Below are 23295 nucleotides of genomic sequence, written 5' to 3' on the forward strand. Positions count from 1 at the left end.
GTCATTCCCCATACTAAGCTACAGGTTGCTGCTTGGTACAACGTTACTCATTCATACTGTAATTCAGATCGAGACATCTTGCAGGTAATCAGGAGGTATTTACTGAGCTTTATGTCTTAAAACTGAAGTCACATCTACATCCAATTTTATATGCTTCAGGCCTCTGTAATTCATAATACTATGGAATTGGATAGATTCCTAAGATTGTTTCTAGAGGTGATCTCTAACAGACTTGTGACAAAGCTAAAATATTCTGATGTACTTGTAATAAGTAAATAGATTCACAGAGCAAGAACAAGGATACATGACTGGAAGCAAGTATGATGATCATGAAACTACCAATACTGGAACTTTACTTAAAAACAGAGATCTGTGTACATAGTTTTTTCAATATATTAAGCTGATTACAGTTTTATTACACATTTCTGCTGTCAGCATACCATGTTGCACCTGAATGATGCTACTAAGGCAAAGAGAATAAGAAGAGATCTCAATTTGTAACCATTTCAATCCCTAAGCAGTATTTTCTAATATCTCTCCTAGCTTCTCTAGATATTTAAAATTGGTAACATAGCTGAATGCATCTCAAAATATGGTAGTGCAGAATAGCAATTCAATCAGATATTTTAAAATTAAAAATGAAAAGGTGATAAATACCTTAAACATCATTTTATTCTGAGAGTCAATGCCTCAAACCTTTTTAAACTGTTAAAATGCAATTTGAATGAATAGGATTTGGTGTTTTTACTAGTTATGATGATATTTATAGGTTTTCCTGGTTATTACTTCTTCAAATATTTCACCTGATTGAGGAAATTGTATTTTCTGCTGTCATCCAGTGTTAAGGTTCCATTTTACATTTTCTGATGTTTAGAAATGCGCTACATATACCATTATTTTTATGTGGCTTTTTTGAATCATTCTATGAATCTATGCTTTGTTTACTTTAAGCCTGACATTAAGTGATTTACTTTGTATTGTCTTACCTGTTCAAAATGTCAAGTTAAAATCTTTATGAAGAATGAAAAGTGAAGTGCTTGCTGGATTTTGGCTTTTAATTTTACTATAGGCTTTCTAATTTCCTTAAGTTTTTTCTATAGAAAAAAAAGAAAGAAAGAGAGAAAGAGAGAGAGAGAAAGAGAGGAAGGAAGGAAGGAAGAAAGAAGGAAAGAAACAAAGAAAGAAGGAAAGAAGGAAAGAGAGGGGACGGAAGGAAGGAGAATAATGAATTCTAGTAATAAAGGGAAAGTTCTTATTTAAATAGAAATATAACACTAAATCAATTTGAATATAGAAAAATCATTGAAAATCATACCATCATCAGAGTTGGGTTCAGATATTAGAATTATTCACGGTATTTTACCTGATTATTGGTATATTTCTCTTATCCATAAGGCATTTTAAAATGTATTTTGCGTATTATTTTTCTTCATTTCTTATTTAATAATGTGTATTTTTAAGAACTTTCCAATTTGTTGCTTGTTTTGAACATTCCTGAAAAGTCTCATTAATATTTATTGCTTTGTCTATGTATAATTCAAATTTTAATTGAATAGAATTAGAATTTAAGAATAAACAAGTGATTTTACTTTTGAATATATTAAATATGGTGGATATGTGTGTTAATGTTGTAAGTTGTAGAATTCAGTTTCAACGAGTTTTAAATTTTAGTGTATTTGTATGATTTTATGTAGTGATTATTGAGACAATACAGTTTAAATTACAATCCTGGACTTAATAGGAATGTGTTTTTGTGCTGTTCTGGGTGTATTTTCATCTCCCTTTTAAATGATGCTATTTGAAATAGCAAGTGATGAAGTGTGAATTAAGAAAAAATGGTATAACCTTGAACATTCCCTAATGTTGGGAGTATTTTCCATAGAGTGCTAAGGGGTACATGCAGGTATACAAGATCTCTGGGTTTTAAACAAACTGAATTATTTACCCAAATGGGCTTTTGAAAACTATTAAATATGCTCTCTATATGTTTTTTTTCTGAAAATTTTAACTTGTAATGAATACTTGGCATGGCTGTAATTCTATGCAGTTTAGGTTCAAACATATAAATAATGCTTTCTGGTGAAAGCAACTAGATCTATTCAACTATAATTGCTACCACAATGTAATTTCCTTACTGTATGTCTATACTTTTTTATGGAAATTACAATCATTTTAATGTAGAAGAGTATGATATGAAAATTATAATAGTATAAAAATAAGAACAATTCAGGATTAGTAGAATTAATATAAAAACTTGATTGAAATAGATGACATGCTCTTTATCTCTGTTATTTTGTATATAAATTACATTTTTCATCATCTGAATGTCCTATTACAATAAAAAAGCATAAAACTGGTCTATAGGTGCAACAATTTACCATAGTACATGTAATTTTCAAGTATCAACAATTATCAGTCTTTGTGTAATATTATTGTAAAGAAAACTCTAAAATAATTCTATCTCAGTGTGAAGCCGTTATTGACTAAATTATTGATAATCAAATATTTACACGAATCAGTTGCAAATGGCTCATGTGTGTTAGCTTGTGCCATGTGGGAGTATATATCTGATACTGACATTGCATCAATACTATGTAAAGTAACTGTTTTCTGTTCTATCTAGTGCAAGACATACGCGTGTGTTCTCGAAAGTCATCTAATGGGACTCACCATTGACTTTAGCACAGGATTTATCTGCTTTGATGCTGCAACAAAGGTAATGTGTTCACCTGGCTCAGGGGTATAATAGTGCAGAAATATTCTCCCACTCTCCTGTTAGCATTTTAATTTGTTATCATGTAAGAAGAATGAATATCCATATTTTGGTATTAAGAGATACATTATGCTTTTATCTATTTAACCACATTTCAATATAGAATAAAACAATTATAGTACATAATCAAGTAACTAAATCCATCAATATCCTAATGTTTATATGACCTCACAATTGAAGATTAGGAACACTTTCTCCCACTGCTCCAGTATTTTAAAGTGTTTCTTTATGATTTCTTGCATTGATATCCACAGATCAAACGTGAGGTTAAAGAGAGAAACATGGTATGCCTTATCACAGCTGCTAGGCTAAAATTCTAAAATGAGTAAACATTGAAGCTTGGAACTTGTAACAAGGAACCCTAAGTCTCTTCCAAACACTTGCCTTAGTAAAGATCTGGCACTGATTAGGTGCCCATTTCACAGAGAATTTATAATTTCCTTTGAATTATAAAGAACACTTTCTCAGCCAGCCTTGTTAAAACAAAACAAAACAATAACAAAATGAAACCAGTGCTTGTCAGGTAACAAATGATAAAACCAGAGCACGGACTATTGCTATTGCTTTCCTTGCATATTATCTGAAAACTCAACTGAGCTCCAGCCAGTTGTTAATCTTCCAGGTATGGATGCCACGGCTTCTGTGCTCTCAATGGTTTCTCTTCCCATTAAGTTACAAATTTCTTAGATCCACTCTATTTTCTCTTTGTCAAACTATGACTTAAGATAAGTATCAATGATTAATGGATTTATACTTATATTTCACATTTAAGACAAGACCTATACCTTATTTTCTAAAGCAAAAGCAACAAAATAAGCTGGTGCAAATGTATGGGAAAGATGGTAAGTAGATGACTGCTTTGTTCTTGGCGGGTCTGAGTTCTGAGAATTACATGTCTTCATAGCCAGGTAAAAAACCGCCTGGTGTTCTAATATCATGTGATTTTTTTTTATGTCAGAATGTGAGGTTGCAGCACAAAAGTTCATACGGTCTAAAATGAGTTATTTTAATATATTTATGTGTAGTGCTATGAAATCAAAATAACACCTTTATAGGTCACATTTGAATATTTCATTGCTGAATGCTTTTGCAAATAAGAATTTCATATGCTGTGGCTTTGCTAGGACTTTCAAATGAAACTGCTATGAAATTTTCCTATTGCTGAGCAATTTTTTATTTAAATTCTCATCAAACTAGAAGAGGCCCATAAGTTTTAGATTAATGCAATAAATAACTGATTTGTTAATCAAATATGAATATCAAATCAATTTAACAAATCACTTTACAAATTAATTAAATTGATTAGAAAAGAAGTTAAGGTCTGGTGATTCAAAAACCAAACTTGTCCATAATCATTGCTAAACTCTAAACATGGATATGAAAGAATCTCACAAGAATAACTGAGAAACAATTTTTTTGAATGCCTCTCTGAATGCCAGATTACATTCCAAGCTGAGCTTACCTAGGGTTCTCTTCCATTAGGTGTTTCATTCCCCAAATTCCCACAAAACATCCTGGGTCCAAAACCAGAGGACACAATCTGAATCCAGGTCTCTCATGTGGACCACAAGGTCATAGTAACTCTATCCCCCAAAGTCTGTGCTTGCAGGAGAGAGAAGTTTGAACCCAGGCAGTCAAATATGAGATGGGGCTATCTTAACTAGCACGATAATCACTAAGCCAAATGCCTACCCCTGAAGTTTTCTGTAAGTGTCCTACTGTGTCCATTTGGTAAGTGAGAAAATCTTGGTGCAATCAATGTCCTAAAGATCCTGTGTTTCTACTGCCTTGAAAATTCTGGGAATGAGTGATTCATCAGGAATGTTGATACTCATTTTTATCATGTAGTGAAGAGAGAATTGTTTCTTTAAAAATGAGAGTTTACATTAGCAGTCAAAACTCGACATTCCAGAAGAACCCCAGGCCTTGAAGAAATCACTCACTATTCTGCAATTTTCTAATTCTGTCACTTACTGTATCTAACTTCAAGGCCACCTAAGAATTAGGTAAGAAGGAATGGAATCTGTAGTCATTATAATGAAGATAGCTTGCAGTGTCCATCATTCCTCTGACATAGTTGACCAAAACCCCAAAAATATTTAAAAGCTTAAATGTTAATACTTTCTTTTTTAAAAAAAAGATTTATTTATTTTATTGGAAAGGCAGATATACAGAAAGGAGGAGAGACAGAGAGGAAGATCTTCAGTCCGATGAATCACTACCCAAGTGGCTGCAACGACTGGTGCTGTGCCTATCGGAAGTCAGGAGCCAGGAACTTCTTTCTGAGTCTCCCATGCAGGTGCAGGGTCCCGAGGCTTTGGGCTGTCCTCGACTGCTTTCCCAGGGCACAAGCAGGGAGCTGTATGGGAAGTGGGGCTGCCGGGATTAGAACTGGCGCCCATATGGGATCCCGGCACATTCAAGGCGAGGACCTTAATCATTACGCTATTGTGCTGGGCCAAATGTTAATACTTTCTTAAATATTGTTCAATATGGTTAGAAATATTAACTATGTGTATGGTACAATAATGTTACAAAAATATTCAGATAAATCTTAGCATTTAAAAATAGAATATATTTCATTATTTTTATCACTAATTTTGTAACTTACACCTCAGGGATACCCACAAAAGAATTGACTATTTTTATATTCATCTTCAGATAATTATTTATATTTTGCTTTTAGAAAAATAAAGAAGATTACATTTATTGCAAAGCAAACTTAGGTATCAGGTATTTTGAATCCTGAAGCACTTCCAAAAAGCCATGAACATTCAAAGGATAATTATTAATCCAACCTCCAGATAGTGCATAATTGCTTAGATATAATGTGACAAAAGTCATTTCCCTTTTAATTCACTTATCATAAGAACACTAGGAGGTAATATGAAAACTAACATATGTGTTATTGCCCGTATTTGTAATTCAATGTATGTAAAGAGTAAAATCAGATAGACTAAAAACACTTTGTCAAACGTAAATTTCCTGTTTCCTCTACTTTTTAAAATCATTTTTCTCCTTCATCATTTAGAATGTTTAAATATATTTTCTGTCTTTGATTGTGGTATACTTTGCCTTTTCTGAGTCAATGGTATGATTTTCCTGAAGGTTTTTGTTTTTTCCTAAGAATTAACCTCTGAATTTCTCACACATCAAAAACAGTAAGTGTATCTTTTTTTAAAATTTTATTTATTTGAAAGATATATAATTACAGAGACACAAGGGGGGAGAGAGATCTGCCACCCACTGATTTGCTCTTCCTATAACCACTAAGGCTGAGCCCCAGGCCAGGCCAAAGTCAGGAGCTTCATCCAGGAGCCCAGGCACTCAGGCCATCTTCCACTGCTTTCTCTGATGCATTAGCTGAGGTTCCATTGGAAGTGGAATGCCTGGAACTTGAATCCGTGGCCAAATTAGATATGAGTGATGCAGGTAATGTCTTAACCCACTAAGGCACAACAATGACTCCTGAATCATGTCTTGTCATCCTATTAACAATAAATGAAGCACTATAATACTACTACTACTGCTACTAATATAGTATAACAAAGAAAGCATATTAAGGTGGGAAATTGGCATAGTGTTAAGATACTGCTTGAACACCTCTATTAGTGAACTTGGTGTGAGTCTTGAGGGCTTCTGATTCCAGCTTACTCCTAAAGCAGCCACTGGGGAAAAGCAAGTAATAGTTCCTGCTATCTCAAGGGAAGGCCTGCACTGGATTCCCAGATCCTGGATTCTATCTGGATCCTAATCTACCAACAAGATTTGCAGACATTTGGGGAATAAACCAGTGAATGGCTGCTTCCTCTTTCTCTCTGACAGTTTCCATGTATATTTCACTGTCCTTCTGATTCTCCAATAAAAGAAACAAATAAAAATTCAAAGAAAAACATAAGGAATTGATGTTAAAATGATAACCCTTATTTCAAACTCATTGATACTTCAATGAATCCTGTTGCAATCATGAATTGTCATTTCGTCCATGCCTAGGGTTGCACTGTGTTTTTCCTCTTTGGGATCATAGTCTTTCCAGCACAACTGTGACCTGCTTCTACTTATCACTTATCTGAAGGATCTTTGCCATAACCACATAGCTCCCACAGAGCTTACTTTTTCTTTTGTCTCTAAAGTGGTAATGTGAATGGCATCATCTCGGTCATCTTCTGTCCAGCAGGCCCCAAGACCACCACGGGGTGAGGCAACATTGTTCCTCTGCATCAGAAACACCAGAAACACCTCACTGGTGATGAGACATGTTTGTTTATTTGACAGAAGTCACAAGCTTATATAGGAGAAGGGGGCAGGAAGAAGGGCAGTCCCAACAGTACTCCCACCCTTCAACGACACTGTGACTGGCTAGTTGCTATGTCTATCTCTCTGAACCCTCCAATGAAGTTAAAGATCAGGAGGCCAAGGAAGCTGTATCTCAAGGCAAATTCCTTATATGCTGAAAAACAGAATGAGTGTTACATTTAACTTCATAGAATTGTTTACCAAGGAAGTCCTAGCACAGTTTGTTAAAGAGACAGAGAAGAGATACTGGGGTTCAGCCCACCATTCTTGCTGCATGCCCAGTAAACAGACTAAATTGTGATCTCAGCTAGCTTAGACTCCTGTCAAAGGTTCCCCTGGGGACATGGTGTGCAGTGTGCCTACTGCCTCCCACATGGACTAGCCAGGTAGAGATCCAGGGGAAATGTCCTATAGCATATTTTTTTTTGTTTTATTGTGAAATTGTAAATTAGAAAACTGGTGGGGTGGTAGAGTGTGTTAAACAGTGAGTGGTACATACCAAGCCTTCAGAGGTGAATTTTTTTTCTGCCACACAATGCTAAGGATTTCTGACAATACCATATGTTGCACTACCATTCTTATGCTTCAAACACATACCCCTAAGTGAAAGAGAAAGGCACTGAGTTTAGAGCAGATGTTACTCTAAGCTGGCTATCAAAGCAGAGTTCAAAAATAGAGAATTGAATGAATAACGATTAATATATTGATGAATATAATATGAAATAAATGAATGATACTAGCTTTAAATTAATCCTATGATCTTTTGACATTAGATTCTCAAATTTTACTTGTTATTTAATGTAATTTTATTTGAAAGACACATATATGAATACATGTATATATGCATATATGTGTGCATGTATATTTAGATAGATATGGAGAGCGAGAGACCATGCACTTCCATCCATAAGTTTAGTCTTCAAGTGTTGTCAAGACTACTGTACATCAGGTCAAAGCTAGGAGTCCTGACCACAACCCAAGCCTCCCACACAATGGTAGGGACCTAGGTATTTGTCCCTTCATGTGCTGCCTTCCAACAAGCACACTGGTCGGGAACTAGAAATGTCAGCATTCAACAGTGGCACGGTCACAGATGAGCCTAGAGTTCAACCATGATGTTTCTAATTTCATCCTTTTTTCACTATCCAAATTTAACTTTAAAATTAAAACACAATTGCAGTTTGGGATTTCCATCAAATTTCTGGTAGGGATTGATGTAAAAATAAAATGAGGATAATATTTTTGATGAAAATATCTCAATTCGTGTATTTTTTGATAATACCCATTTCATGAAATTCTGAAGGCTCTTTAGTATCCGAGGAGAGTAGTTCCAGGGCAGTTTTCTCTCCCCCCAAACCTGAAATCTGTTGATGTTCAGGCTCCTTTGGTAAAAATGACATAGCATTCACATATAACTGTGTACATCCTCGTGTAAATCTAAATGTTCTAATTCAGTGAAAAGGCTATGAAAATATCTGCTGTTGTGTATAGTGAGAAGAAACTTAAAGCTTTTGTACATTCTCAGCAGACACATATTTTCAGTCTGCAATGAGTTTGATTTGCACATGTGGAACCTGTTCACACATTTTATTTACAATGAATTTCAAATGCATGGAAATTATGTGAAACATATGTAGATAAATAAAAACAATATATCATTTAAGATGTTCTTTATCCAATCTGACCACTACTTCCTTCGCTGACAACTGAAGGAGGCTGTCACTTTTTATAACATCACTGTTTGTTGTAAATTAGCTTTGGTGGAAAGAGACAGATGGAGTCAAGAGATAGCATGTGTACTTAAGCTTCTTGCCAAATTAGAAGGATAATGCAGTCTGGAAATAGGATTGTGTGGGAAGAGCTGATTGACAGCTTAATTAGAAGATCAATCAAGATACTCTGCTAAGGGGAAAAAAGGATATTGGTGTCTGATCCCTGGGTATACATGAATCAAATATCAAATAGTGATTTACTAGAGTTATGGAAAAAGTATAAGTAGATGTTGCCTTTAGAGCATTTCAGATGTAATTTTTCTTTCTTTTTATTGGAAATTCAGATTTACACAGAAGGAGAGACAGAGAGAAAGTTCTTTCATCCACTGGTTCACTCTACAAGTGGCCACAATGGCTGGATCTGAACCATGCTGAAGCCAGGAGCTTCATTTGGGTCTCCCACATGAGTGCAGGGTCCCAAGGCTGTGGGCCATCCTCGACTGCTTTTCCAGACCACAAGCAGGGAGCTGGATAGGAAGTGGATGGGATCCCGGTAGATGCAAGGCAAGGACTTAGTCACTAGGCTACTACAAGCAGCCGTTTTTTAAAACCTTATTAAGAAATAATCTACTTTGAAGTTTCATTAGACAATTGGTATAGTGCCTAAATTATCTTAATATGAAAATCACAAAAATTTTTTTCTCTAGGTCCTGAAATATTACACTCTGTAATCAGTGACTTGAGAAGCATAATGATGCAGACTGTATGACATTGTTTTACTGATGTTTTCAATGTGTTTTTGTAAGCTTGATTAACGTTTATTTTCTTTTGGTTCATTATTAAGTTTATTGTCGAACAGTTTTGAACCTAAGGAACACACAGTGTAGTAAAGAAGTAATTTTTCACACTACCTTGACTTTTTCCTCAGTAGTCATCTTTGCACCCTCATTGTCTGATGAAAAAAAAAAGCATCTAGTTTTATATATTTATGATGTGATGATACTAAAGAATTGAGGCATGATTTCTAAAGTTACCTAGATCAATGGCATTTCTAAATGCTGATCAGTTAAGACTGATTTTATTTATTTGAAAGCAGAATTACAGAAAGAGAGAAAAGAGAGAGAAAAGGAAGGAAGGAAGGAAGGAAGGAACGAACGAACGAACGAAAGATACAGAGAGATCATCCATCTGCCGACTCACTGTTCAAATGTTTGCAACAGCTGGGGATGAGCCAGAACAAAGCCAGGCACCAGTGCTTCATGCAGTCTCCCTCATGGCTGCATAGACTAAGACTTGCGCCATCATTTGCTGCTTTCCTAGTAGCAGTAACGGAGCTGGGTTGGAAGTGAAGCAACTGGGACTTGAATCAATACCCATGTGTTACCCAATTGAAAAAAAAAAAACACAAGAACCTCTTATATTAAAGGGAAAAAGTTCATGACGCCAGCATTACGATTACAAAAAGTGGCAAGAATAATGCACATTACATTGTATTTGAGTAAATTAGAAAATGCTCTGGGTTTATTGTCTCACTGTAAACGGAACTCTCAGTTGCTTCGCTACTTTGAGAAAGAATCCAGGCACTTTCAATAGACTTTTATTTATAATCATTCTGCATGAATGGGTCTCTGATATTTGGTTAGGGAAATAATAATAAAACATCAAAAGGATGGTTCAGATAATAGAAGAAACTGTTGAGGGGAGATTGGCAGATTTGAGCTTGATCGTTACTCAGTTGTGAGATACCATGAATGTGGAGGATATCTCCTTAAGCATAGCATCTGACAGCAATCCCAGCTGTCCCATATCTCCCAACCTGAAGGAGAGGCAAAGCAGGAAGGCTCTAGAACGGTGGTAATATAGTTCCAATAAATAGCAAAGATGGGGCTCCATTGAAGGACACCAGCAGATTTCAAATGCTTCACATGTTCCCCATGAGGGATTTTCACATTAATTATCATCTATGCAAGCATTCTCCTAGAGAGTGATCCCGTGTCACCTAAACCTGATAGATCCATCGCAGTGTGTCGCATTGTGCTCACATGAAATATTCTACCTGATAACATTTTGACATGTCATATATAACTGTGTATGGTGTACTTTCCATTTGGAACCACATGAATAAATATTATTAACCTAGTTAGGAATGGAAGGTGACCTTATATTATAAAGGATAAAATCATTGATTTCAAGGATATTTAACATCTGCCTATTTCAATACAATCATTTAAACAAGGATGTGTGCTGCAGATAGTAGCCTACACATAAATGATCCTTTTGCAGAACTTCTTTTCTTTCATATTTTTAAAATATGAAGGCATTTTGGTCCATACATTTTTATTATATATTTTCCTAAATCTTGCTTTCTAGCTAAGCAATCTTTAATAGCATTCTTATAATGATGATATTGAAATTGCTGAGGTTTACTCCATTATTCTTTCTCTATCTTTTGACTTTTAGGCACACAAGATACTTAATTATATATTAAAAAACATTTATGTTATAATCAACTCCTCACATAATGACCTAAAGAATATGCTAAATTAGTTTTTGACTATGAAAAGCAAACAGAAAGTTTTTCCAGTTGGTAATGCATTTTCAATTTATTAGCACTACATATATGTATTCATCAAATACTTTTCCATAGTGAAGATTTTATCACTTCTCATTAATATATTTCATGATAAAAGTTGTCTGGTCACTCAGTAAAATTTAAGTTCGTTCATAAAAAGACATTTGACATCCTTATGCTACTGAACCTTAACAGAAATCCTTGACCGCATTTGTCCTGCTGTCCTGGAGGAAGAGACAGAGCAGTCCACTGCCAGACTTTCAAATCATTAAAATTAACCCCAAAGGAGAAAAATAAAAATAGGTGCTATGTTATAGTTACTGATCATTAAAGTAATGAAAGGAGTTTTCTGTTTGGAGAAAGGCACATTTAACTCTTCTTCATTCCTTTCAATTCCCTGTAATTCTGTCTGAATATCAGGTGTCCCAATGATTATTATAATATCCTCATAATTTGTTTCCTCATATGTGGTATTATCCTTTGTCCACTACAACTTGTTTTCCTTATATTGACTGACCTGTAAATTAATTTTATTAAAAGTTATTTTAAATTACTATTATCTTAAAATGTAAACATAATAGCCATGTTAAAGAAATGTTGAGAGTACTGACTATCCAAAATCTAATCCGCAGAATAATTATTCTTAATGTTATTTTAGCAGACTCACAGCTGTTGAGGCAAAGTTATTAATGATGCATTTACAATATACTTTAGAGATACATGCTTCTTAATTTTAAAAAATTGATTTTTGTTACAATACTGTTATAACATATTCATATTTTCATCACTATAGTAATATAAAATCATAACCAATGCTTAAATCATAAATTTAATTTATTATAGCATTTAAATATTAAGGATTTTAAAACATTAAGGATTTTAATTGAAAGTTACAGAGAGAGAGGGAGGGAGAGTGAGAGATCTTCCTTTTGCAGGTTCAGTCTCCCAATGGCTACAAATGTGAGTAATGGACCAGACCAAAGCTAGGAGCCAGGAGCTTCACTTGGGTCTCCCACATGGATAGCAGAGGACCAAACACTTTGCTAATCTTCTGCTGCCTTAGCCGGGTCATCAGCAACAAGCTGTATTAACAGTGGAAAAGCCAGAAACTAAGCCAATGCCCACATGGGAGGTTGGTGTTATAGGTAACAGATTTACCCACTGTAATAAAATGTTGATCCTGGGATTTTTAGTTTTAACAGAATGAAATGAAAAAATTGGATGCCCTTGGAGGCCGAGTACTCTGAGGTCACCCACCCCCAACCGGAGCTTCCGCTGGGGATGGAAGAAGTCCAAACACTACCGTGCAGAAACCAATGTCATCGGAAAGACAACCAGAAGCCCTGAGCGGTCCGCAGAAACAGAAGAACAATAAACGTCCTTCGGGACCAGGGAGGAGAGCTTTCTCTGGTCCGAGCCTGGCTCCACCTCTGGACCCCCACACTCCCTTGCAATGACCATCAGGATCGCTCCAAAAACCCCTCATAGCAAACAAACAATCATACAAACTAAAAAAACCTAAAATAAATAGACAAACAACAAAAAGTAGAGCTTGGAATCTGACAGGAAAGAGCTGGCATGGATTGGCTCATGCCTCGCTGGGTGGGACACGAAGATTAGTCACTCCTTACCGTGGTGTTGGGGACTTTCCTGCACACCCCCCCCCCCAAAAAATGTTCTGTACCTTAATTGTTGACAAATGTCTTGTTAGAGTTACAAGCCAGTCTAGATTATCCTAAAATCTGCCAAGATCAGTAAAATTATACTTCAACACAACAAATGGCTAAATACTAAAATGAAATAGACACAAGACAGCTGAATGGTACCTTATAGCCATTTTAAGGTATATAGCAGCCGGTCCTGTATACAAACTAAAATTGAAATGTCAATGAGCAAATCATAGGTTGTGGTTAAGAACTTTTTTTTTTTTTTTTTAAACATACTGGTTACGCAAAACCATGTCAATTCCATTATGTTACAAATTGCTGTTGATGTTATATTGGGACTCTTAATTGACTTGGATGATATTCTACCAGCTCTAACTTTGGACCAGAAATGGTCTCCCCAAGAAACTGTTCAACCCATCTGGACAATAAGTAGCTGGACTCTATGTTTGGTATATGTTTGCAAGGAAAGAATCTTGATTGAATTTGAACTGTAATACTGCACCAAGGTGGAGGAATCCACCAGGGGGGAGGGGCGTGGGGAGGGGTGGGGGGATTCCCAGAGCCTATGAAACTGTCACATAATGCATAATAATTAATAAAAAAATACTTAAAAAAAGAAAAATCTTTTATTTTTATTTCATATATTGAGTAAAGAAAAAGCAATTATTAAACTACACTGATTTTTTGGTTAGACAAATGACACCATTTGAATGCTCATGAATTTTTTTTTTTAATTTTGTTTTATGATACAGTTTCATAGGCTCTGGGATTCCCCCAATCCTTCCCCTTGCCCTACCCCCATATTGATTTTGTCATATTATTAAAGTAGTACAGCTCAAAATCAGTTGTAATTCCACCATTGTGGACATGAACCAGGCAGAGATTCCAGCATCTTATTGTCTAGATAAATTCAGCAATTTCATTGGGAGACCATCCTTGGTCTGAAAGTAGAGCTGGCAAAATAGCATCCCCTCCAATGAAAAGCCACTACACAACTTCAGCAACAATTTACAACATCATGAAGTTAATTGGCATGGTATTGAGTGACCAATATGTTAGAAAATGCAAGTTCTTAACCACATTGTGTGACTACTTCATTGACATTTCAATTTTAGTTTATACACAACTGGCTGCTATACACCTTAGAATGGTTATAGGGTACTATTCAGCTGTCTCATGTCTATTTTCATTTTTATATTTATCAGCTTATAGTATTGAACTGTGATTTTTACTGAACTTGGCGAATGTTAGGCTAGTCCAAACAGGCATATAACTTTAACAAGGCATATGTTAACAACTGAGGCACAGAACAGTTTTAGGAAGGGTGTGCAAAGAAATTTTCAATACCTCAGTGAGGAGTAACTAATCTTTGTGTCCTACGTAGTAAGGTATATGTGAGTGCAAGCTGACTGGTTCCTCTCTGTTCGGGCGGCCCCCGAGTGACCCTGATGGTCATTGCAAGAGAAAGTAGGAAACCAAAGTCAGAACTAAGTAAGGACCAGAGGATGCTCCTCTCCCAAGTCTCTAAGGAAGTTTACTGTTCTGTTTCTGAGGACCACTCAGGGCTCCTGGCTATTGTTCCGCTAACATTAGATTCTGTGAGAAAGGATCTGGGCTTCTTCCATCCCGTGTGGGAGATCTGATAGGAAATGGATGACCTCAGAGTTCTCAGCCTACAAAGGCACTCCAATTCCCCGTGGACTCCTTGGCAGTTGGGATACAGCCCTTGTTGCCCATACTGATAGTCCTTGGTGAGGTACTGGAAGTCCTCCAGGGTTGAGATACAAGCCTCCTCCTGTACTCCTGCTCCACTGTGGGGTGCCCCCCTGCTCTGCGCATATGACCTCCTGTTAAGAGGTTGTCAGGATCACTCTTGGATCCCAATGTATGTCTTTGTAGTTTTTGTTAATGTCTAATGCAGATTTGAATCTGCTGTCTGTAAGTTACCTGTTACAATCTTAATAGGTTATACTTAACATCTTCCTCACAGGCTCTAAGAAAGTGGAAGATTTCTCTGCTCTCCTAATCCATTACAGAATAATATAGGGTATTAAAAGCATAGCAGGTTTTTCAGTTCTTTGATGTAGGTCATAAGCAGTCTGCCTCTCATTGATTGTTGGTTCATTGGTTACATTACAATATCTTATTGCATGTGATACAGGCTGTTTGAGGTTGAAATAATATTACAATTTACAGGTACTATTTTTTGGATTGACATCATTTCATCTTAAATTAAGGCAAACATGTGGTATCTAACCTTTTGGGATTGGCTCATTTCCCTTAGCATAATGGTTTCCAGTTTGGCCCATTTGGCCATGAAGAAATGCATTTCATCTGTTTTTTAATAGCTGAGTAGCATTCCATGGAGTAGATGAACCATAGCTTTCTTATCCAGTCTTCTGTTGATGGGCATTTCGGTTGCTTCCAAGTTTTTGCAATTATTGATTGTGCTGATATGAACATGAGGATGCATGTCAGTTTCTGGTGTAACAGGTGTTTTGGATGTATTCCTACGAGTGCTATTGCTGGATCATATGGTATGCAGATTTTCAGTTGTTTGAATATCCTCCCATACTGATTTCCATAGAGGCTGTACCAACTTGCAGTCCCACCAACAGTGGAGTAGGGTCCCCTTTTACCCGCACCCTTGCCAGCAAGTGTCCTTGGTGATTTTTTTTGTATGTGAACCATTCTTACTGGCGTTAGGTGGTAGTTCTTTGTTGCTTATTTATGTGTGTGTTCGAATGTTGTGTGCATGAGTGCAAATGAGGTTTTCATTTGAGGTTCTAACTTCCTAAATCCTGATGGATTACTATCATGTAACTTCTCACTACAGTAAAAATACACTTACTAAGGTTATTAATAACCTCATTATCACAGATTACTAAAATTGATTAATAAAAATATGGTTTCTGTCTCTTGTACAAAGTACTGTGGCATAGTTCATGAAAGCAGTCTGCTCTCTGATCATGTTCTGTTGTAAAGGCTTCCTCCAGGCAGCATGGTTTTGCTGGGGCTGGTGTATAAAGTGACATGTCAATCAGCCAGTGAACCTTTAAGTGAGGTTCTTGAGGCCAAATAGACAGCAGGCAACATGGAAATGGAAAGAAAAAATACTTCGAGTTGTGTAGCATTCAGCATGATTGCAGCCAAGTATGTGTGAAGGACAGTGGCAAAGATGCCATGGGAGGATCTCATCTTCAAGGGTCTTATATGTCTTGGCAAATGGTTTATATATAATCATGACAATAATATTAAAAGGTATTAGGTAGCATAAATATGATTTGAAAAGATTTGTTTTTATGAAGGGAAAGGAACAGGCTTTTAAAATAAGTTGCAGGCTATAAGAATAAAGGGATGATATTAAATTGGAAGTTATTGTGAGAAGTCAAGAGATAAATGCTGGCTTACATAAAATAAATGGTATGAAAAGACCATATAAGGAATTCACAAGATGTGAGGGAAATTCAGTTGATAGAATCAGATGAAGTAGGTTTGATGGAAAGCTTGATAATTTTTTTCCTTATTTAATGCTTTGAAAATAAAGTTGGTGATAATACTCAAGATGCATTATAGGAAAGGATGATAGGGAAGATGAAACTTTATTTCAAAAATATCAGTTTTAAAACTTCTACAGGGAATATAAGCTGTCGTGCATTGGAGTCCCTTCAGCTGTTTTCTTGGGTTAGTCCTCAAGCAGCTGGTATCCCTAACAACAGAGAAGCAGTTGCAAGGTAACCCACCTGCTTCTTCTGGAAAAAGAGCTTGATCAGGTGCAACTTCACAGTGATTCTGCCTTGTCTTAAGTTGTAGGAAGAACAAAAGGGCTTGCGCTGCTGCTGAGACCAAGATCAATAATCCATAAACAACAATCATCACCTGCTCCTTCATTCGCCATGGTATAGCCTGCCGTCATGGCAACCGTCTTGCAATTTGGGCAGCTTACCCTCGGGCTAATTCAGAATCTCTCTTCCAAACATCGATCCTATATGTATGGTTGATGATTTTGTCTGTTTATTATTATAATTGGCAATGGCTTTACAGAGACCTTGTAGAGCTACCAATGGTCAAATAAATTGTACACCATTTCAAATACAAGCTTGTTGAGAATCACCAATCCAAGCCAGCCTGCTTTCTTGCTGACTTATCCCTAGCACAAACTCCCCAGAATGAACCGAAAAGCAAACAACAGCTTACTGTCTTCATCTGAAGCATTCAAGTTGAGAATATAGGTGTCAAATTTTCCTATGTGGTACCTGGAAGTGATGGTAAATGCAACCAAACCAATCTCTCTATTCTCTAAGTCACATATTCTGCTCACTGGAAAACAGAACTGCATGGTGTACCCTGCTCATGTTGCATCTCACTGGCACATTGTTAGTTATAATTCCAGCGCCCATGGCACTCTATTCATACACTTTGGTTTCGTGAAGGATGAAATTTTGGTTTTATGGAAGATGGTGGGGCCGCTAGATCTTGTGCTCAAATTCCCATATTGCCTGGCATCTCAAACTAAACTTTGTTGTTTTCTTGTCAACCAGGAATGGAAAAAGCTATGGAGGATTTTATGGAGGATTATCATATTAGGTAGAGTTTAATAGAAGTCTTAAAGCATATAAAAATAATATTACTGCTTAAACATTTTAAAATAAACACATCAGTTAATGAATCTCTTAAAATGGTCCAGCAGTCACTGTCATAATTTTGATTCATTTCCACTATTTCTATGCTGTTTTTCCAATATCCACCATCCTGTTTTCTTGGGACTTAAGGGACATGAATACTGAAAATGTTATGCTAAAGAACAGAATCTTAAAAGTGGTGTCTGGAGTCGATGGAGAGGGTACATTCTACCTGATAGAGTGTAGAAACCAGAGTCTGTGTATGCACTGAGATCAGTGTAGAAATGTGTTGGGACATGTCTTCCTTGAAAAGTTATGTACATTTAAGATCAAACAAAAATTTAATTTTATCAGCAAATAAAAAGCTGCTTCCTAGAATACTACAAAAAGGCCCATCATTAAAAAATGAAGTAGACAATATTAGCTTCCTGAATATTTCACCTCTGCTTCCATTTCTTCCCAGCAGCATGAATATTTGTGTTCAGGTGTCTTCCCACATTAACATTTGCCACTGGTTTAAGGTACTGTTGGAAACACTGTTACTAACTAGTTTGAACCAATGGAGAAAATTAAAAAAAAAAAAAAACTTTGCAAATTCCAAAGCACTTTTATGAACAGTATTATCTTATCCATTTTCACAGGAACTTTTAAAGTAAAATAGTTCAGTGATGGGCCCAGTTGTGGTAGCCTAGCTGCGAAAATCCTTGCCTTACATGCTCTGAGATCCCATATGGGCACTGGTTATAATTACTGTTGTCCTGCATCCCATCCAGTTCCCTGCATGTGCCCTATAAAAGCAGTTGAGAACTGCCCAAAATTTTGGGACCCTGCACCTGAGTAGGAGACCGGAAGGAAACTCTGAAATCCTGGCTTCGGATTGGCTCAGCTCAGCCATTATAGCTGCTTGGGGAGTGCATCAATGGACAGAAGATATTCCTCCCTGTCTCTCCTCCAATTTGTATACCTGACTTTGCAATAAAAATAAATAAAAGTTAAAATAAATTGATGGGAAGTAAGAATGGGAGGGATAAATTAGAATCTCCATACCTACAAAAATGCATAATGGAAAATAATAAAAATAATTTAATATATGTTAATACATATGTTTTATTAAACCCCCTATACCTATAAAATTATATTGGAAAATAATAAAAAATTAAATAAATATATCATTAAGTAGAAAAATACCCGTTTAAAAGAGTTTTAAAAATGCAGTGTACATTCATTTCCTTTGAAAAAGATTTAAAAATTATTTTATGAATTAAAGTGAAATTAGAAGTCGAATGTTAGTCGTTATTGCGTCGTAGTAATAGCCATATGTGTCCACATGGAGATCACAAGTATTGTTGACTAAGTTTAAACCTTGGGATTTCTAAGCTCGGCATTTTAGCATGTGTGAATGAATTCTTGGTTTGCACTTGCCGGTCAGAGATAAGCATTAAATCATGGTTTTTCAGTCTTCCTTAAATGTAGTCTTTTCAACCTTTGTGGATCTCATTTTCTCTGTCAGTGTGAGATTATCTTGGCAAACAGACCTTTTACTAGAAATAGTTCATTATTTTACTAAGTGAGCGGATAAAACTTTCTCGCTGAAGAATCTGCTTTCAGAAGCTAAGGCCTCTGAGACAAATGATTTTGAAGAGTCACTGATAACAAGCTGAAATTCATTTTCATAATGTGCTTAGCTGTAGCGTATCATTTGTAAGATAATGCGAATATATCCACAGACCCATGGATGCTTACTCAGCCACATCTATATATTTGTAACATAATTATTTAGGAAAGCATATGAGACATGTACTCCACATTTTATTTTTTAGTGTTTTATCAGAAACAGTAGCTTACACAGGAGTGTGCTAGAAAAATAATCAACAACAGCAGCTGCTTTTTGATACATTTAGAAACCTCCAGTAGCTATCTTCAAAACTATGTATAGCCTAAATTAGCTATGCCAACATGCATTTCTTCACATCATTTATTTAATGTGACAAAGATATGTCAAGATAATTTAAAGCAAACAGAGGAAGTCTATGATTGTTTATCATGATACCTTCATTGATTTCCACTTGAAGGGTTGACACATTTGGCATTATGTCAGGTACATTTTTAGTTCGAGGACTTGCACCAAAATAAGGCACTGCTTTCACTCTCGAACACTAGGATCTGGTGCAGACAATATAAGAAATGACAATACACCAGTAACACTTACCGGCCATGTTCATACTTGTGTATCTGCATTTTGATATTTGGGAAGGCAATGAACTTTTCTTTTCAGTGGGGAATTTTATTTATACCATGCATTTGTGAAGGAAGCTCTACCTTAAAGTTTTAATAAACTGAAGAGAATGGCTTTGTAAAAAACAATTATTTAATCTCTGGGGAGTACAATATACAGACTTTGCTCTAATTATGTATTCCAGCTGATTTTTCATCTAAGAAGGTGACAAAGTATTGGTTGGAGCCCCGAAATTATACATTCAGTCTCATCTCTTCACATATGTTGGTTTTTAAGAAAAGAAATAAGCAATGTTTTGCTCCTGTTTGCGTAAGAGAAGATACTGAAAACAGTATATATTTCTTAGGGTATAAATGTTATTTAATGGATATCAACAGATATTTCAATTTCTAAATTACAGCCTTGGATAAATATATTTTTATTTATTTTTCAAATAATGGGAGGACATTTTTCTGGTTTTGTTTGGTTAACTTTTACCATTTAAAAAAGGACAAATGTTAATGGTGGCTACATTGACTTGCAATGTTTTTCTTCTGTCTCTTTAGGCTGTACTTTGGAGGTATAAGTTTTCTCAGCTGAAAGGTTCTTCAGACGATGGCAAGAGCAAAATCAAATTTTTGTTTCAGAATGCAGATACTAAACAGATTGAAGCAAAGGTAAAACCAAGAAGTTCATCGCATAATGTGTTTCTGACTTTAGTAATTCCAATTAAGAAACAAAGGGGAAAAGCTTAAGAGAATCCAGAGTATAAGGACACATTCTCTGCTTGCCTTGAAAACCCTACATGGTCCAGGCTTTAGTAGCAATATTTTACTGAAAGGTATCATTTAGAATAAATTACACACAGCTTGTAATACCTCTTAGCTTTGATGTCTCATGAGCTACTTTTGTATTACATTAAAATAACTGCCTGGAAGCCAAAATGACCAGTTAGTGCATGCATAGTCTAAATAACATTGTAAAGTAATTTCCAAAAACCATTAATTTTTTTATTATCTCAAAAATTTATTGTCTCAAAAATTCTGGTTCATTATTTATTCTCATTGAAAATGAATTAAAATCCCTACAGAGAAAATATGAATCAATCAGCTTTCCAGTGTAATTATGAATGTATGAAGATGAGTGGCATAAATTACTTTTGCCTCATCTTAAGCCAATTTTAAGCATTGTGGAAAACATTAGCCATTCTGTTTTTAATAAAAAAAAGTCACTTATTTTTATGAGTACTTACAATTATGGGCATTCAAATGCTGAATGAATTCTATTCACAATAAATATGATTATTGTATTATGATTAAGCTCACTATAATAATACTTAATTTGCAGTATAAATTCCAGACATGAAAATGCTATAGTTTTTCAATTACAGGTTAAAGTTGACTCAGTCTCAATACTGAACTTCACCTGTTAAAATCAGAATAAATACTTTGCATTTCTAAGATGTGAGCAGGAAGATGTGGTAGACAGAGTCCCTACAGTGCTGCTCGTTGCAGGCTAAACACTCTTACTATAAAATGACTGTTTTCTTGCATTATATATTGCTTGAAGCTGATCTCATAATGTCTTCAGTTATCTCCTGTTTTATTTTGTTTTTGCCCTGAAGCCTTCTAAGACAACCTGTCCTAATCCCGTACTTGTCCTTGCTACTTCTTCCTAGATATAGTTTGTTTCTCCTAAGTAGTGTGGATAGCACTCCTTTTTGCTGGGCTTTTCCAACTGCTTGTCACTAAAGCATTCGTGTTACTCTGGGCCTTGGCTTAAACTGCTTTCTCAGTTTATGTCTGGGTAAGACTTCATCTGCTCTCTTTGAGTAACTGCCCATAAAACATGATCTGTACCACAACTAGCGACCCACGCAGCTGTTCTCTTTTCAGTCCATGCTTCAGCTACTTCTGCCTCTCTTCCAGGTTGTCAGGGATGGATTATTCACTCTGTGCTCTCTAAACTGACTCTTAGTGTTTCCACAAAATGCATTACTAATAATTATTCACCTTTAGTACTTCGTAGACTTCTCAATCCTTCAAAATACAATCCATATTCTTTTTTTCATTTTTTTTCAATTTTACTTCTTTTTATTCTCATTTTATGATACAGTCACCTGGATCGTGGGATTTCCCTTATCTCCTCCCCAACTCCTACCCCCCCCCCACTGAATTCCCATATATCATTACTATAGTATAGTTCTTCATACACAGTTATGTGCCCATCAATGTGGGCATGGATAATGGCAGAGTCCAGCATCCCAGTTTCACTGGGAGTCCATCTTTGTCTGTAAGTAGATGCATACTACATTATAATCTCCATTACACAGTTACTATACATCCCCTTAAATGAAAAGCCACAAAGCATAATCAACAACAGGAAGAAAAAAAGAAATTAATAACACCATGAAGTTAAATAACATGCTACTGAATGGCTAATGTGTCACTGAAGAAATGAAAAAGAAAATCAAGAATCTTCTTGAAGAAAATGATGCTTCTGTATGACCTATGAGTCATTGAAGAATTTGCTCAAGAGAAAGTGTTTTGAAGAGATCAAACTAACAAAAAAATCAAAATCCATGAGATATAGTTTCTGCTGATCTTTGTTGGTAAGATGTCTCCTGTAGGCAACAAATAGATGGGTTTTGTTTTTTAATTGTCTACTAATCTATGATGCTTGATTGATGAGTTTAAGCCATTTACATTCAGGATTAATATGAATGGATGGTAATTTGGTTCTGTCATTTTAGCATTGATTTAGTGTTCTGTTGTTATTTTACTTGGATGTTCTTCACATTTCCCTTTGGTTTTGGTGTGTGCTATTCCTTTTCTCTGTCAAGAGAACATCTTTGAGTATCATTTGTAGGGCAAGTTCCATATTCTTAATGTTGGTAAATATTGCTGCTTTTGCAGTAACATTAGCAGGAAACTGGATGTAAAGTGGAGCAGCTAGGATCAAACAGGTGCTCACACAAGATGTTGTTGTTGAGGACTGTGGCTTAACTTGCTGCATCACAATGTCAGCCCCTACTTAATTCTGTGTTTTTGAAAAGTATTATCTAACAGGTTAGTTTTAGAAAAGATACTGTGTTGAATGTAATTTTCAAACATGTGGGAAAGAATTAAGAATAGTGGAGAAAGATTTTTTTTGTAAACATTAATTTATTTTTTATTGGAATGTCAGATAAACACAGAAGCAGAGAAACAGAAAAAGAGCTTATGTCCGATGATTCACTCCCCAAGTGGCCCAGAGCCTCTTCTGGATCTTCCAAAATGGTGCAGGGTCTCAAAACTTTGGGCTGTCATTGACTGTTTTCCCAGGCCACAAACAGGGTGCTGGATGGGGAGCGGGGCTGCTGGAATTAGAACCGTTGCCCATATGGGATTCTGGCTCGTGCAAGGTGAGGACTTAAGCCGCTAAGTTACTGCACTGGGA

The 23295-nt window shown here is 35.8% G+C and overlaps 1 protein-coding gene across 1 annotated transcript in view; it reads left to right on the top strand.

The window, feature by feature from the left end:
* SNTG1 (syntrophin gamma 1) overlaps positions 1-23295 on the top strand; it is a 242877-nt gene that overhangs the window by 195805 nt on the left and 23777 nt on the right. The window contains exons 15-16 of the mRNA XM_058668373.1: positions 2624-2716; positions 20424-20534. Of these exons, the coding sequence (XP_058524356.1) occupies positions 2624-2716; positions 20424-20534 (204 nt within the window). The remainder of the gene's footprint in view (positions 1-2623; positions 2717-20423; positions 20535-23295) is intronic.

Source organism: Ochotona princeps, chromosome 9 (genome assembly GCF_030435755.1).
Source record: "Ochotona princeps isolate mOchPri1 chromosome 9, mOchPri1.hap1, whole genome shotgun sequence".
NCBI classification, from domain to species: domain Eukaryota; kingdom Metazoa; phylum Chordata; class Mammalia; order Lagomorpha; family Ochotonidae; genus Ochotona; species Ochotona princeps.